At 45.5% G+C, this 16,203-nt stretch overlaps 1 protein-coding gene across 16 annotated transcripts in view; it reads left to right on the top strand.

Annotated features, from left to right (window-relative positions):
* The window catches only part of NEDD4L (NEDD4 like E3 ubiquitin protein ligase), a 257,321-nt gene that overhangs the window by 64,817 nt on the left and 176,301 nt on the right, over window positions 1–16,203 (top strand). The window contains exon 1 of one of the 16 annotated variants that reach the window (XM_083702601.1): window positions 5,426–5,660. The exons of 6 other annotated variants lie outside the window; for them this stretch is intronic. Coding sequence is in view for 1 of the 10 variants with exons in the window: in XM_083702615.1 (XP_083558741.1) it covers window positions 8,115–8,117 (3 nt within the window). In the remaining 9 variants the exon portion in view is untranslated. Of the gene's footprint in view, window positions 1–5,425; window positions 5,940–7,797; window positions 8,118–9,575; window positions 10,367–16,203 lie in introns of those variants that run through there. 9 more of the 16 variants (XM_083702597.1, XM_083702607.1, XM_083702602.1 and 6 more) reach the window with 9 other exon arrangements.

The raw sequence follows: 16,203 nt of genomic DNA, 5'->3' as shown, positions 1-16,203 counted from the left end.
CTAGAAAAGCCATAACTATTTCTGTGTTTGAGGAACATTCCCCTCTCCCCCCATGTCCACAGACCCCAAAAGACAAATATGTGATTCTAGCAGAATAAAACAGGAGTTGCCCATAGTCTCCGTGGGGAGTAATTAGCAACATCTGGAAGAAGTTAAGCTTCTGCAGGCAATTCTGATAAAATCCCAAGTTCTCACTTCTCTTGGCCAGGAACGGTTGCGTGTGTGTGTGTGTGTGCTTTGACAACTGTTTCAGCTGGCAACTGCTGATCAGTGTCTGGTTTTGTTTTGTTTTTTTTTTTCATTCTCCCGTCAGGATTATGAGGGGTGGTTTCACTGTGCTAAGCTGGCAGTACACGGGCCAGTGAAAAGCTGCAACAGTACCGCTCTGCCTGGCTAGCTGCCCTCACCAAGCCTCTGAGCAACCTGCAATCTGGCTTTTCCTCTGCCGTCTTGAAACCATGCCGAATCATTCCAAGCGGAAAAAATAATAATAGTAGTGTAGCCTTATGAGGCTTTGCCCTCGGGTGGGGAAAAATATTGTGCCCGGGAAAGGGAGTGGGAGTCAACAGACACTCAAGGAATAGTTCGGAGAAAAAGCTTTATTTCTACCATCCATGAACTGGTAGAAGGAGCAAGTGTGATAACTCACAAACAAGCACGGGTTCACAGTCATTTGCACAGAGTATATATTCCCCTTCCAGTTCCCTCCCCTTTCTCCTCCCTCAGGAGTCCTGCCCCATGTTGAGTTTCCTTGAGCATGTACAGAAAGCTCCTGTCTTTGGGGAGGGGGGGTGAGAAGCCAAGGGGGTCGAGGAGTCTTGCGGTTCAGCATGTCCAAGATGTTGCAACTGAATGAGATAAAAGTCATTTCTCAGGCTTGAGTATTCTTGGCAATGACAGAGCCTATTCATTAGCCTTTTGAAGCCTTCTTGTACTGATAAAAGAATAACATTTTTCCTATGCATCTTGTGAGAAAAGCAGAGAAGAGCAGAGAAAAGCTGTTTTGGATTTTTTAGAAGACAGAAGGAATTTTGGACAGTTTTGAGGCCTGGTTGACGGGGGGGTGACTTCGGGCCTAGGTGGGGTCACCTGTCCTCACCTCCTTCAGTAGTAGTAGTAGTAGTAGTAGTAGTAACAACACAAAAGCTAATACCAATAACAAACTTAGTTGGTCTCTAAGGTGCTACTGGAAGGAATTTTTTATTTTGTTTCGAATAATAGTAGTAATAATAATACAATTATTCTTATAATTACTCTATCATACCCTTCCAAATTTCAAGAGGGCAAATCAGGGCACACACCCCAATCCTGCCAACCCCGTCACTCACCTGCAACAGGGGAATTCCCTCTTTGTGTTTTTTTTTAGGCCTGTATTCTGGTGTGAGCCAACTGACTCACACCACAGTACGGAACAAAAAAACAACCACCCATCTTTTGGTCCCGCGCTGTGGGATCAGAAGCCAGGGCGGGAAGTCTCGCTTAAAATGGGACACTTGGAGGGTATGCAATACGTTAGAATCATAGAAATGTGAAGTTGGAAGGGACCACGGGGGCCAATCTAGTCCACCCCTCTGCAAAGCTGGAATCTTTCGCCCAATGTAGGACTTGAATCCACAACCCTGGGATTACGAGTCTCACACTATCACGACTGAGCTGTGTTACATGACATTTGTCTGTTTTGTCCTGCTCTCCAGCTTGCACCTAAGCCTTGGGTATTTCATTTCTTCAGATTGACCTTTACCTCCTGTTAAAAAGGATAGAAGGATTAGCAAGGCTGCAATGGGTGGGAAGTATAGATTATGGGGTCCTTCTGGACTTATTTCCAAAAAGCAGCTTTTGGCTACAGTTAACTGCAGCCTGAGGGACGTGGGTGGTGCTGTGGGTTAAACCACAGAGCCCAGGGCTTGCTGATCAGAAGGTCGGCAGTTCGAATCTCCTTGATGGGGTGAGCTCCCATTGCTCGGTCCCTGCTCCTGCTAACCTAGCAGTTCGAAAGCACGTCAAAGTGCAAGTAGATAAATAGGTACCACTCTGGTGGGAAGGTAAACAGCGTTTCTGTGCGCTGCTCTGGTTCGCCAGAAGCGGCTTAGTCATGCTGGCCACATGACCCGGAAGCTGTACACCAGCTCCCTCGGCCAATAAAGAGAGATGAGCGCCGCAACCCCAGAGTCGTCTGCGACTGGACATAACAGTCAGGGGTCCCTTTACCTTTTTAACTGCAGGCTGAGGATACCGAACCATATGGAGACATGATTTTAGTTCTTGCTATGGTTGTGTTTTTGTCCGCTTCCTTGACCGTTTTAGGAAAGGCTGGCTCAAAGACCAGAACAGAGGCAGATTACCTCTCCATGCCTGCAGTTGCATGTTGCTTGTGCAGCCTCAGAGTGGCAGTTGCCTTATAACGTGAGGGCATTACTAAGCACTTTAAAGACCAAAGCACAGGCCCACAGCGTGGATTTACATAAAATGTGGATATGCTGTGTGCATACTGATTTTATGTGCCTGAGCGATTTAAGTTGGGGGTTGACTGGGATCTCACCGGCATGCTCTTTGCAATTTGCCCAGTAACTCTGTAAGCAGATAATTATTTTTTAAAATGTTTAAAAGAAAGTGGGGAAAAGGAGGTGAGATCTGGGGGCCAACACAACAGTTCTATGGTTCAGGGCTCCTGGGCTTTCCCTTAGCAGCAGCTCTGTTTACAGTCAAACCTCGGTTCTTGAACAGCTCTGTTTTTGAACGTTTCAGCTCCCGAACGCTGAAAATCCAGAAGTAAATGCTCCGGTTTTCAAATGTTCCTTGGAACTCGAACATCCGAAGCAGCTTCTGCTTGAGTGCAAGAAGCTCTTGCAACCAATTGGAAGCTATGCCTCAGTTGTACAACAGTCCTGCTGAACGGATTACGTTCAACAACCAAGGTTTGACTATGTTAGGCAAGGAAGCTTGCAACCAAAAACTCTGATAGCTTGAGAGAGCAGAGATTGGCTTTCTCTGCCTCTTTCTCTACATGCAAGTACAGTGGTACCCTGGAACTCGAACGTAACCCGTTCCAGAAGACCGTTTGACTTCCGAAACATTTGAGTTCTGAGGCATGGCTTCCAATTGGCCGACAGCTAGGTTTTTGCACAGCATAAGCCTTGTGTTCTGAGGAACTTTTGAAAACCAGAGCACGCACTTCTGAGTTTTCGGCGTTCGGGAGCTGAAAACGTTCAAGAACGAAGCCATTCGAGTTCCGAGGTACCACTGTATTGAATTTGCCTCCATTCATGGGCAAACTGCAATCCAGCCTTCCGTGCAAGCAACTGTTTGCAGATGTGTCTCTTGTCACCTTTAGGAGTTTTAACCCAAATTCAATGAATGTTAGAAAAATGTTGGAATGAAGTTATATGGCTTTAGTAGAAATGTAGAACTAAGTACAAATTAGTACAAATTTAGTAGAACTAAGTACAAATAGATTATTAATGTATTAAAGGGAAAAAATAAGGTTAGAATATGTTAAGATAATTACAGGACAGAAAACAGAGGAAGATGGAAAGGAATTGCTGAAACAGTTAATTGAAGTGGAATACAAAAAGGGAGGTGTGAGGAGGTCGTGGAAACAAGTGAATGAAAGATAAGATACTGAAATTATTGGATGTGTTTTAAATTGTGTTTGTAATTCAATGTTTTAGTGTTAGTGTAATGTAGTGTTTTTCTTTTTGTATTGTATTGTTTTGTTGAATTCTTTTTCTTTCTTTTATAGTCTTTAAACTGTTAATAAATATTATTATTTTTAAAAAAGGAGTTTTAACCCAAATTGCATCTTGTAGTCCCATAGAAAACACCAAACTGGCATGAATTTTTTCTATTCAGAGCAAAGCTGAGCTGCGGAAGCAGAATTATGGGCCTGGAGCCCACAAGCAGCAGTTCCCGCCTTGGTTTGTTAAGGCTGTTTGCATGAATATCTGATTAATAATTGGCCAGAGCGCGGGCAAATACATCTGTGCCTTTGCATAAGAATGCTCAGGGCTGGTTGGATATTAATGCTGGGCGTCTGGAATCCATCCTGCAAGTCTGACGCAGGCATGACAGTACAAAATAGCAACATTAATGTTTCCTGAAATACAGTGGTACTTCTGGTTATGAACTTAATTCATCCCGGAGGTCTGTTCTTAACTAGAAATCACTCTTAACCTGAAGCACCACTGTAGCTGATGAACCTACTGCTGCTGCCGTGCCGCCAGCACGCGATTTCTGTTCTCATCCTGGGGCAAAGTTCTTAACCCGAGGTACTATTTCCGGGATAGCGGAGTCTGTAACCCGTAGTGTTTGTAACCCAAGGGTTTGTAACCCGAGGTACCACTGTATACAAAAGACAGGGGCAGAATCCAGAACACACAGTAGGGCAGTATCTTCATTGAACCAAATAAAATGGTGAGCAAATTCTCCAAGCAAAGTACAGTGGTACCTCGGTTTATGAACTTAATCCGTTCCAGAAGTCCGTTCTTAAACGGAAACCGTTCTAAAACCGAGGCTTCCAGCAAAATGGAAAAACACAATGAGACACCCAACATTAAAAACTTCCCTAAACAGGGCTGCCTTCAGATGTCTTCCAAAAGTGAGATAGTTGTTTATCTCCTTGACATCTGATGTGAGGGCATTCCAGAGGGCGGGCGCCACTACCGAGAAGGCCCTCTGCCTGTGTTTCCAAGTAACATCACTTCTCACAATGCTGGAAATCTCCAGAGGGCCCTTGGAACTGGATCTCACTGTCTGGACTGAACAACGGAGCTGGAGAATGAAGGGATGGGGGAAAGTTTCAGATGGTTAAATTGTGGATTACTAACTCAGCGATAGAGTATCTCTGGTTCCCTCCTCAGCACCTCCTGTTTGAAACCCTGGAGAGCTGCAGCTGGATATTACTGAGCTTAGATGGACCATCGGTCTGACTCTGCCCAGTTTCCTACATTAAAGGTAAAGGGACTCCTGAACATTAGGTCCAGTCGTGGCTGACTCTGGGGTTGCGGAGCTCATCTCGCTTTATTGGCCGAGGGAGCCGGCGTACAGCTTCCGGGTCATGTGGCCAGCATGACTAAGCCGCTTCTGGCAAACCAGAGCAGCACACAGAAACGCCACCTACCTTCCCGCCAGAGCGGTACCTATTTATCTACTTGCACTTTGACGTGCTTTCGAACTGCTAGGTTGGCAGGAGCTGGGACCGAGCAACGGGAGCTCACCCCGTCGTGGGGATTCGAACCGCCGACCTTCTGATCGGCGAGCCCTAGGTTCTGTGGTTTAACCCACAGCACCACCCTATTAAAGGCACAGGAGATTTTTTGGGAGTGGAGGGCGCTGGAAAAAACCCACACACATGTGACTTTTCAAGAGCAGGTATTGCATTGCTTACTTTTGTACTCTTTTCAATATCGGGCACGCTCTCATTCCGCAGCACAGTAGCTCTCTGTTCAAGCACCTGGCCTCGTTCTGTGCCAGGGCAGGTTCCAGGATTTTCAAGTGCTGCTGAAGAGGTGGCACACCCATCTCGGGGGTAGGAGTGGTTTCTGTTGCTCAACTCCCAGCTCTCAAGTTGATTTGGGAGTGGCGGCTCTCGGAACTCCGAGGGCACTCTTCAGTTCTCTGCGCGTCGCTGGCTGGTGCTGGATGCGGCTCGCCGTTTGGGAAGGGTAAGCAAAGAGGGCAAAGAGAAGCTCTGTCCATTTTTTTTTTTTTTTTTGGTGGGGAGAGAGAGGGGCCTACTGATAGGGGGAGAAGCTTCAGTCCCTTGCAATATAGAGAGGAGCGCTTCAGGTTATAGTTTCAAAACCATTAATGCACTTTCGCTGGCGTAATCCTGCCTGGCTTTTCCGACACGAAACTTACTTGTTTGCCAACTGGCAGGTGTGTTTGCTGCGGGGCGGGTGAGCTGCTCAAAACTTTGCGGGTGAAGAAGTCATGGTTCATAGGTGTTCACTGAGAGGAAATGTTCTCAGTTCTGAATTGCTCCAGTGAGATCGCCTTGTCGTTCTGAGGATGGTTTTATATATGTTGTAAAAACTAGGACATTTGCTTCCAGTGCTTATATAACCAGGGTGGATTTCTTCCTTCCTTTCTTTCTCTTTAAAAATGTTAGGCTGCCTTTGCCAAGTGTAAGAATAGAAACCTTGCAGAGCCTTGCTGTGCAAACTCCTTTAGATTAAAGGGCCATTTCACACCGTATACAGGCACTTTCAAAAACTCAGAACTTCCTGACATACTTAGCGATCTTGAATCAAGCCAGACATTTGATCCATCAAGCTCATTGTTGTCTAAAATGACTGGCAGCTGTCTCTGGGGTTTCAGCCAGGGGGCATTCCTAGCCTTACCTGGAGCTGCCGGAGTTTCAATTTGGGATTTTCTGCCGCTGGATTACAGCCCTTCCCTTGAGAAGCACATCTTCTTGACATACATGTTTGCAGGCCTATACGCTTGTTGCTTTTCACCTTTCTGGGTGTCCACCTTTAGTAGATATCTAAAAGTGCAAAGTGCAAACTGGCCATACAGAGTTATGTTTAATTTTCCACAAGCATAAATTTAGACAACAGAATACTAATACTGGTCTCCTGGCGACCGGGTGCAAGTGCTGCTGTTTCTTATGCATTAGGGCACTATTGCGGTGGTGTGTCAATTCAATTCTGAAGTCCAAAATAATGAAACAAGCATCTGTAGGCATGCATGTGCTTAAATAGCCGCTTGCTGACTAATTTTTAAAAAATGAATAAGTAAGAAAGGATGCTGCAGGCTGTGGTATGGCCATGCCAGCCTAGATGCTGCTGCATGTTTGCTGCTGCCTGCTTTTCCTTCTACTCCCTCAATGGCCATTGGAATGTGGGGTGGCTCTGGGCTGCAGGGCCCTAGCTGCGCCATTGCAGATTATTGATTGTAGCTGCTCTTTAATACTGTTTAATCCAGAGGTTTTCAACCTTTTTGGAGTCCATGGCTCCCTTGACCAACTACATTCCTTCTGTGGCTCCCCTGTCGGGCTCAGGAGCCCAGTTATGTCACCCCTTGCCTGCAGAGCTGGCAGCCCCTCACCCCTTTTTGATGCTGACTCAGTTTCTGGCAACCAGACCCCCTAGCCAGTCCCTTAGGCACCTGGGAGGTTTGTAGCCAGGGCTCCTGCTGCAACAAACAGCCATGCAACCCTTTGGGAGGGCAAAGATGCGAGAGGGCATCAGAGGAGGGAGGGAAGGAAAGAGGGACAGAGAGGCCAGTGTTGCTTGCGGCACCCCGGCCATCACTTAAGGCACCCTGGTTGAAAACCACCGCCTTAATCACGGGAGTTTCTAAGTGTAAAGATTGCAAAAAGCACACAGTGGATAAACTCAATTAATCGCAAAAAGCAAAGAAAACGTCTTTGAAATGCCTGCTAAGATAGAAGATTTAGTACGGTTATGTTTGCAAAGGACTCTATTTTGTATCTGATTTTTCTCAATGTTCCCTTAACTACTACAGTGGACGCTCGGGTTGTGAACGTGATCCGTGCAGGAAGCACGTCCGCAACCTGCAGCGCCACGTCTGCGCACATGCAGGTCACGATTTGGCGCTTCTGCGCATGCGCAAAGCGCGATTTAGCACTTATGCTCAAGCGCCGAAACCCGGAAGTAACCCGCTCCGGTACTTCCGGGTTTGGTGCAACCAGAAATCGTACAACCCAAAGCATCTGTAATCCGAGGTATGACTGTATTAGATTTGGAACAGAACAGGGGGTGGCTGCATTTTGACTTGCACAGCTTTCCTTACTTTTTTCTTTTCAACCAGCGCAATATGTGCTGCGTTACAGCTGTGTGGAGTGGGCGTCCTAAGTGGAAGTGGTGGGAGAAGGAAAACTGATGGCAGGCACAGAAAATGAGGAATATTATTTATGGCAGAGGCTGGCCACATCAGTAGTGGTTGAGAATGTTAGGGTGGTGAATCCTGGCGGTGCTCATCAGCATGGAAGAGATTTCAGTATTATTATTATTTTTAAGGCAGAAAGTTAACTTCAGAGTTAGCGAGAGTAGTTGTGGGCTGCAAGAAAGCAAAGTTTTCTTTGATCAAGGTTCATGAAAGCTTAAGTGTTTCTACGATGATGACTCAGAAATCATGGCCTGTGCAGCTAGATGGTAATGCTATTTTTGCTGCTAGCATGAGTCCTATCAACTGCCTCTTCTGTTCTGGATCCTGGCCTTGTGACTCACTAATGCCAGCGCATAGAATAGCATTGTTGTAAGAATGGGAGTGTGCCTTATCTAGGAACACAAGAAGTTGCCTTACTTAAATTGAATCAGATGTTTGGCCCATCTAGCTCAAGGCTGTGTTCAGACGTGGGGTTTATTGTGTTAAGTTTTCCCGGTTTATAATGCCGGCTCTTCTTTTCCTGGTTTTCTAACATTCCTTTTACACCGTCTTACCTGTTGCGTTATGGGAAACTGGCTTTTGGGTTGACACGCTGCCATGTTGCGTCGAATTTTTAAATGGTGGGGAAGAACTGTATGCAAGGATACCACCCCAGATTTCAACTGGCGAGTGGCAGAAGTGGGATCATGAAAACCGTGGGGAAATGGCAAGACACTTGCGATTTTCCAAGTTGATTGGGTTGCAAATGGGTTATTTGATGGGAAGAGGTTAGTGCAGAAATGAGTGCTAAAGCTTGGCTAGATTCCATTAGATTTCCAGAAGTGGCTTTTGAAATATGTGCGAAATATCACATAAAATGATCAAGTAAGGAAAGGCCTCACGTTGGGCAAAAGTGTGCATAGCACACATGGTCTATTCCATCTCTACAATTCTATGAATTTGTGCTTTTGTGGGACCTTCTGCATGCAAAAAAATGCTCTACCACTGAGCTATGGTCCTTTCCCAACATCCTTATTTGCAGAAACCCAAGTCTTAGACCTGAGCAGACAAGCTCCCTTTGACCCCTGCTACTTTTCTGCATAGGGACACGGGTGGCGCTGTGGGTTAAACCACAGAGCCTAGGACTTGCCGATCAGAAGGTTGACGGTTTGAATCCCCGTGACGGGGTGAGCTCCTGTTGCTCGGTCCCAGCTCCTGCCAACCCAGCAGTTCGAAAGCACATCAAAGTGCAAGTAGATAAATAGGTACCGCTCCAGTGGGAAGGTAAATGGCTTTTCCGTGCGCTGCTCTGGTTTGCCAGAAGTGGCTTAGTCATGCTGGCCACATGATGTGGAAGCTATACGCCGGCTCCCTTGGCCAATAAAGCGAGATGAGCGTCGCAACCCCAGAGTCGGCCACGACTGGACCTAATGGTCAGGGGTCCCTTTACCTTTACTTACTCTTCTGCCTGCACGCAGCAAAACTTAGAGGAACCCTCTGGTCTCTTCTGAAATCAAATTCTGCACTTCCGTGTTAGGATATTTCCTTTCCACCTTAAACAGGGAGCAGGCTGTTGTTTGAGTCACAGCCTGCGTACTTTTGTGTTGTAGGAAAAGGATGTGCTGCTCGTCTCTCAGCTAAAAAACACACTCCCCGCCTGTGCTTTTACATCGGGGCAAGGTAGGCAGGCCTGATGAGAACAGCATTTGACAAGTGGGGGAATGTCTCCGCAATAAGTGCACTCAATAGTTGGAGGTGAGGGAAGTTGAAGCTTCAATTCTTGGTGCTGCATGTATATGACGGTGTTCAGTCAGTGGAAAATAGCAAAGATCATGTCCCCATTGCTGAAGAATCTGTGACTGTGTTAATATCCAAGGCAAGCAGGATGAGGAGCAAGCGGTCAAGGTAAGATGCAACAAAACGAGCATCTTTGTTAGTTGGGTTTGCGGCCAACGCTGGTGTTGAACTGGCAACCTAAGTCATGAACCTAAGGATCTGGCTTGTGTACCACCACCCAGTTCTGGCAAAAAGAGGGGACTGGAGGAGGAACCAAGCACTGGGAGGCCAGAGTAGGTTAGGCGACATTCCTGATCCCCTGTAGAAACTCCTGGGATTGCCAGACTTGGTAGTCAAGTGGCCAGAAGGCCTCCTCCTTCTCAGCTACACCTTGCCTTGTTCCAGCTTTGCTTCATCCTTGACTGCACAGGAGTCATTTACAGATTAGCAGCTGTTAATTGCTGGGAAAAAGCAGATCCATGGGGCAATTTCAGAGATAAACATTCCTGGGGCCCTGTCATAAATGCTTTCTTGGAAAGAGTAATTTATAGTAATGGTTTGAAATAATTGAGCTGCCCTCACCAAATGACCAGACCCATTTTATTGATTCGCTGTCTGAAGAAACCATCTTAAGAAACCAAAGTACGCAAATTTTTAACCATTAAACCACTGGAAAAAAAGCGAGGTGTACATTTACTGAGAAGGAGGATGGAAGGCACAAGAATTTGGATCCACTGCAGGTCTGTGATGCTATAAAAGGGTAGACCATTTTATTTCTTGTTCTTTTGACTTTCTGACAGGATATGGCATTTTGGTCTCATGGGGATAGCCCATGTTACATTCTGGTAACTGAAGGCATTTTTTATTGGGAAGCACACAGTAAATGTGTTCTCTACTGGAGACGACTTGAGCTTTATTTCATTCGTATATAGCATAAAGCTGATCTAAATATCCATCTTTTTATTTGAAACAATGCTGTGCTCTTGTTTTGTATGGAAGGTGATTTAGCTTTCTATTTTATCTCTTTCTCCACCCCTCCATATTAGTATTTTATTTCTTTAAATAATTTATACCCAGCTGCTCTTCAGCCCTACCATCTCCCAGAGCAATTTACAGATTAGTGATCTAAAAAGACATAGCACAAAAGAAAATGAGTTGGTAGGGAGGAGATAAGCAAACTCTGGTACTAATTATTCGTTGTGTTGCATAATACTCTTGTTGTTGTTGGTTGCATAATGCTATTATTAAAAATTCTATCGGTGCAATGATTTCTTCTTGCAGAACAAGAAGATATATATATATAATAATTGCATGTTTAATGAATGAAGGTATGAACATAGGGAACTGCCTTATAATTTTAAAGGCCATTGTTTATTCTAGTGCACCCTGCTCTGCTGCTCACAAGAGGTCTTTCCCTTCGTTGCTAGATGTGACCCTTGTACTGGAGATAGAAGGGCTTGAGCCTGGGACCTTCTGTGTGCAAAGTGCACACTCTTATCAGGGAACTTTGGGACTTCCCATATCTTCCTATATACATAAAAATGTAAGGCTGTCGTCACGCTGCATGTGATGCACATGAAAACACTTGTGATCACAGGACTTGCTACTCTAGAGGCAAGAGCACCACACTGTAGAAGGTCTGCAGCTTCTATGCATTATAGACGGGGAGTATTTGAGAAGAGAGCTCTTTCCAGCTGACCAAGTGGTACTCCTGAGGTATTTGTGAATAGGAGATAGAGATTGCTTTGGAAACTATCTCTCTGTTGTTGTTTTTAATTGCTTTTACTCTTTACGCAGCAACAGCCAGTTCTCTCTCTTATGCAGGCACTTTTCATGTACAGGAGATCTAACTGCAGGCTTCGTGTCAGCTTTGTCCTCTCAGAAATGAATGTCATTTAATGCCCTTTTGGAGATGTATGTTGAGCACTGGTTGTACAAAGCAATAAGCGCGAAATTTTAGGCGTTCTTATGTGATGCAATCTCTTTTCTGAGTTCACAGGTTGAAATGAGAGACTTAAGTCGCATCTACGCCATAAAGCACTCTAAACTAGACATAGCTTTATCCAAAAAATCGTAGTCTGTTAAGGGTTCTGACCTCACCAAGCTAGAATATCCAGGATCCTTAAACTACAGTTTCCAGGATTCTCCTCAACGGTAAAAGTGGTATCAGAGTGCTTTAAATTTACGGAATAGATGTGACCTAAGACAGGCTTCCAAACTTTCTATCTTCCTGAGGCCTGTTTGACACTGACTTGTTTCGGGCTTAGCTTTAATTACTAAACGGGGCAGCCAGATCCTACTGCCACCCTGTAAGGACAGAAAGTGTCTGGCACATGTCTCTGGGTGACTAGCAGCAGGTTCACAAGGTTTTCTGACTCCCACCTGTGTTAACATTAGCAATAAGAATAACAAAATGTCCCTGTCCTCTCCTCAGGCTGTTGAAATGAAGAAAGCTGGCTTTTATTTTTTTGGCGGGAATGGGGGAAACTAGGAGCAGGGTTTTTACATAAGAGGGCCATGAAGTCATTTCTGTTAATGGAAAACGAATCTTAAGCTGAGAAATGTGTTTAGATGTGCTGAATTCTAAGTGTGGTTCTCTCCCAGCACTGCCCCCAACTTCGCACTTGGCTCATGTTGATTCAAAGCTCTATTTAAAAACAAAAACCCTGATGTCTGACAGCCCAGGGAAACTTGTTTTCATCACATCTGGCTGACCACGCTATATTTATTAATGCATTTGTATGCTGCCTTTCTGCTGAGGCACCCATAGTTTACAATTGGAAAGTACTAAAAAAAATAAAATTGAATGGTATGCAGTACAGAGCGACAGCCCTTTCAGGGGATGATGGATCCAAAACTCTCTTAGCTGGGCACCTTGGCCACTGCAAACCCTCAGGGCACCAAGCAATGTTTGAAATTCACCAGGTGTATTTTGCACGTGGGTATCAGCCACTTGTCACCAAGTGAAGATGTGCGGGTGCCATGATGGTGCCTGATATCTTCACCATCTGGAGGTGCATGCCTGGAGATCCTTCAGTCTTGACTCTTTTCTCACATTATCAACACACCCTGAAGAATCTACCTGTGATTTTTTATTTGCCCTATCAGAACGAATTTCAGGAACCAAAAAGTTGTATTGAAAAATAGGACTTTTGAGACACCTGGCCCTCCCCAATATGGCAACTTGACATTCTGTTTTGGCGACTATAACCCTGGTTTAGGGAGCCATTTGGTGCCTAGCTTATATATCTGAGTTTCTAACGCACCCAAGTCTTAAGCAGCCCTAGGGAAGGTGGGGAAGGGGCTGCCACCATGTTGACTGCTGCTTGATGGGGCATATTCTGTGACTAAGCAGGTTCTTGGTGGACAGACAAAAATGGGAGGGTTGGGATCAGGTTCAGCTGTGTGGGTTCGCAAGTTGTACAAGCCCATCTTGTCCTTGTGGATTGCCACAAGGGTGGATTCCCCACCCCTGAACTGAAAAATAGCTCTGTGAGAAGAGAAAACAGCTTTGCCCAGTGCCGGATTTACATATAAGCTAAACAAGCTATAGCTTAGGGCCCCACTCTCTTGGCCCCTCCCCCCCCCAAAAAAAATGTAAAGGAAAAAAACCTGGATGTACATTTCCAAAATATAAGATAAAAAACAAATAAAATAAAACCAGTGTGATAAAATACATGTTTTCTCATGTGCAAACGGCTTTAGATACCTATTAGGTCCATTAATTACCATATAGCATATATTCAACACAAAAAACAGCGACAATTTGTTGTTGACAAAGGGCAGCTGGACATATAAAGGGCCCCATTACCTTTAGTAGCTTAGGGCCTCATCAAACCTAAATCTGGCCCTGGCCTTGCCCCCTGTTTTTCTTGTAAATGGTCCAAAACACAGAAACTTGGCCAGCCAGGTCTCTTCTATCCGTGTGTCCCCTCATCCCCCCCCCCCACATTGACTGTCAACATTGCTGGAGTGTACAGCCAGGTGTGTGAAGGTCTTGCTTTCCTTCCACAGAAATGCTAATTGTGTATCTATATTAACAGTTCTTTTGTCCCACAGTTGCACTGGCTTGTGGTGAAACAATGGAGCTGTTTTGCTTGAGGCGGCATTATAGCGCCATCTTGTTTAATTGTGTTTTGGGTCTGAAGTTGTAAGTGCCAGATTCATTTATTTATTTCAACCCAGTCGGTGCCCACAAAGCAAACCGGTGTTACTATGTGGTGCGAAAGTTCACTTTGCCCTTGGCGTACAATAGGCGCAATCAAGAGGGATCTTGACCGGCTCAGAGAAGTTCTGATTGTTTCGATAAAATCCCTGCAGGGACTGTGCACATTTATAAAGGCAATTTGGAAAGGTACATTTTCCAAGAACAGGACGGCCAGTGGTTTGTGGCCTTGTCCTTCTTGACATGTAACTTTTGAGTGTGTTTTTTGGTCTGTTTGTTTGTTTTGCCCTTGAGGTGCTGTTAGGCAGCTAAAACGTCACAGTAGTTAAAACGTAAAATATATACAAAGACAACCAGGAATAGCAGTGCCAACGTCACCAGATAGAGAATAAAAAGGGTGCCAGTTTCCTGTAGGTCATCAGTAGGGCTGGGTGATATATTGATATATCCTCCAAAACTGGTTTGAAGTCCATATTGTGATATCAGTTTCATAATTTGTGACCTGGTGATATAGCATGGTGTGTGTGTGTGTGTGTGTGTGTGTGTGTGTGTGTGTGTGTGTTATGAAAAAAAATCACAACGTGAGAAAAACAATGAAGCCAGCCAATAGCTCCATCCTTACTTCAGACACTGCGATATATCGGTATATTGTGATGTTTAGCTGGTGATATATCGCGATGTTGAAAATCCGATATCGCCCAGCCCTAGTCATTAAAACATAGGAACTTGCATTCTACAGAGTCAAATGGTTGCCCATCTAGCTCAGTATCGCTGACACCGTCTTATGAGTGGCTTTCCAGAATTTCAAACAGGGATCTCTCCACCCCTACCTGGAGATGCCTGGATTTGAACCCATGAACTCAGAGTTCTACCACTGAGTAATAATAATAATAATAATAATAATAATAATAATAATAATAATAATTTATTTATACCCCGCCCATCTGGCTGAGTTTCCCCAGCCACTCTGGGCGGCTCCCAATCAAGTGTTAAAAACAGTACAGCATTACATATTAAAAACTTCCCTGAACAGGGCTGCCTTCAGATGTCTTTCAAAGATAGGATAGCTGCTTATTCACATCTGAAGGGAGGGCGTTCCACAGGGCGGGTGCCACTACCGAGAAGGCCCTCTGTCTGGTTCCCTGTAACCTCACTTCTTGCAATGAGGAAACTGCCAGAAGGCCCTCGGCGCTGGATCTCAGTGTCCGGGCTGAATGATGGGGGTGGAGACGCTCCTTCAGGTATACAGGACCGAGGCTGCAATAGCTCTTCAAGCAGTGGTGTAGTGTGGGCAGGGTGAGGGGGGGGGGCTGTTGCCCCGGGCACAGTTTTCTGAGGGCGCATTTTGCTCCTCACGCTGCACCCTGCCAGTCCTGCATTGTTTTGCGAGTCCGATCCCACACCCCAGCCTTGCAAAGCAGCGTGGGGCTGGCGGGGTGTTAGGAGGATGCAGCAGACCTTCCAAACGGTTCAGTCAGACTGATTGGAAAGGCCCATGTCTGCCCTGTTGTGCTTCCTTTTCCTCGTGTAGCCCTCTGCCCCATGGTGCGCCATGAAGACACATCCACCAGGGTTGAATAAAAATGAAGGCGGCATGCACAACCTTGTTTTGCAAAGATAAGGGACAATTGAGGAAACTGCGTCCTCGTTTTGAAAACCCATGGTGGAGATTTCTTGATTGTCAGCCCCACCGAAAAGATTGAAATTCTGCAAACCTTTTTCCTCTGTCACTTCTTTGTCTATAACCAGGCAGGTATGGCAAGGGCAGAGCAATTCCTTCCATTTTTTTCAGGTGCTGCCATTTGACTGTCCAACAGCAGGCTTAGGTTACCGTTGCTAAGGGTTGTGGTCACGCTTTGTTGGAAAGCTGCCCGGCAGAAATAAAGGTGCAGTTTATATGTGCAATGGCAAAACTGGTTTAAACAGCTCTTCTTTACTTTTGCAGCAGCCCCTGGCATGTGTGTGTGTGCACTGCCTCGGTTAGTGTGCCAAAGGAGTTGAAAGTTCATCCAAGAGGGATGATGTTTATAGCGCAAGCTGTTCATAATGTGCTGCGTTTGTCAGAGGCTTTAGCAAAAGGGCTGGAAGTTAGGCTTGGGTCTTTTGCTTTCAATTAGGCTATCCCTAGCACCCCAAAATTACAGAGCTGCTGTGTGCTGATAATCCAGAAAAATTGTATATGCAGGCGGAAGGAAAAGCACTGCTTAATTGTGAATAATTAAATCATGGTATTCACTCCTGCAGGAAGTAATGATGGTAAAGGTTAAAAGGACCCCTGGACTGTTAAGTTCAGTCAAAGGCGACTATGGGGTTGCGGCGCTCAATCTTGCTTTCAGGCCGAGGGAGCCGGCGTGTGTCCACAGGCAGCTTTCTGGGTCATGTGGCCAGCAGGACTAAACCGCTTCTGGCACAACAGGACACCATGACAGAAG

This window comes from Podarcis gaigeae (assembly GCF_964106915.1).
Source record: "Podarcis gaigeae genome assembly, chromosome: 11".
Taxonomy (NCBI): Eukaryota; Metazoa; Chordata; class Lepidosauria; order Squamata; family Lacertidae; genus Podarcis; species Podarcis gaigeae.
The sequence above is the reverse complement of the archived record's forward strand: the minus strand, read 5'-3'. Positions and strand labels throughout refer to the sequence as shown.